Consider the following 1,191-nt stretch of genomic DNA (forward strand, 5'->3'; position numbering starts at 1 on the left):
ATTTCATGAAAAAAAATCCTTTTCCTTTTTCCCTCATCCATCTTAACTCCCTAAACCGTGGCATCGAACAAAAAAAAAAAGATGATAGAGCAGAGATGCCTTCACTGACACGGTCCGTAGTTAACTTTGTTCGCGGTATTGTTCATTAGAAGAGCAATAATGAGTCCATAGAGTCCAAGAGCCTCCGCAAAAATAAGCATCAGAATCATAGCAACAAATATTTTTTCCTGCTTACCGTACGCGCGGACGGATGCGTCACCGGCGATCCCGATGGAAAGTCCCGCGGCCAAGGAAGACAAACCGGCAGCGAGTCCCGCACCAAAATGCAGGTATCCGGAAAATGCCGGATATGCATGTAGCTCCGTTTTGATATTATTGTTGATAATGACGGACACAATGAGCCCGTATATACCGAGAATACCGGCCATGACAACAGGCACAATACCGCGCATGATCCGATCGGCGTGAAGTATACCGAGGTGAGCGACACCAACACCTGATTTCGCCGTACCATAGGCAGAGCCCAGGTTCGCAAAAATGAGAGCGGATGCACATCCCATTGACCCAAAGAAAGCAGCCGATTGAGGATACATCTCATCGCACGAAACGGCACCGGCGGCCGCAGCCCCGGCAGACACAGCAGCAGACGCAGCAAAAAGCAAGTTTTGTGTCTTCATTCTTCACTTATATCCTTGCTGTAGCTAAACAAACTATTTGTACCAGCGTATGTAAGTAAGGGGATGACAAAAGGGGGGCACCTCGCCGCTAGTAGCAACATCAAACAACTTCGAAGCACACATTAGGTTATGCCTCATGGTGAGACCTTATAAGTGAAAATTTTTAACGAAAAAATAAAAAAATAATTCCGGAGTGACCCGTTCAGCGTTACTACTTCCGTGCCTTGAAGGCATCAACCTCCTTCCTCTGTGCATTCACCCTGCTTGAGTGATGACGAGCCGCCTTACGCTGGCGGGCAGCGCGGCGGCGAGCACCAACGAGGCGGAGGTACTCACGGCGCTCGGCTGCCGATTTGCGAACTTTATCAATGGCGACGCGCACTTTCTTCGCGCGGCGTGCCCTAATCGTGGAGGTGATGAGACGTTGGATCTTGGGTGCCTTGAAACGGTCCTTCTTGCCCTCTTTCGTCACCTTCCGACGGATCACATACTTGCGTACGTCATCCGTGCGACC

At 49.9% G+C, this 1,191-nt stretch overlaps 1 protein-coding gene across 1 annotated transcript; it reads right to left on the reverse strand.

Annotated features, from left to right (window-relative positions):
• Positions 1-101: 101 nt before the first annotated feature.
• Positions 102-677, reverse strand: TEOVI_000710300 (vacuolar ATP synthase, putative; the record flags this gene model as incomplete). The annotated part of the gene is made up of 1 exon (XM_067222324.1): positions 102-677. The coding sequence occupies one exon, from the start codon at positions 675-677 to the stop codon at positions 102-104; it is 576 nt and encodes a 191-aa protein (XP_067078425.1).
• Positions 678-1,191: the final 514 nt, after the last annotated feature.

This window comes from Trypanosoma equiperdum (genome assembly GCF_001457755.1).
Source record: "Trypanosoma equiperdum strain OVI genome assembly, contig: ctg_1610, whole genome shotgun sequence".
Classification (NCBI taxonomy): Eukaryota; Euglenozoa; class Kinetoplastea; order Trypanosomatida; family Trypanosomatidae; genus Trypanosoma; species Trypanosoma equiperdum.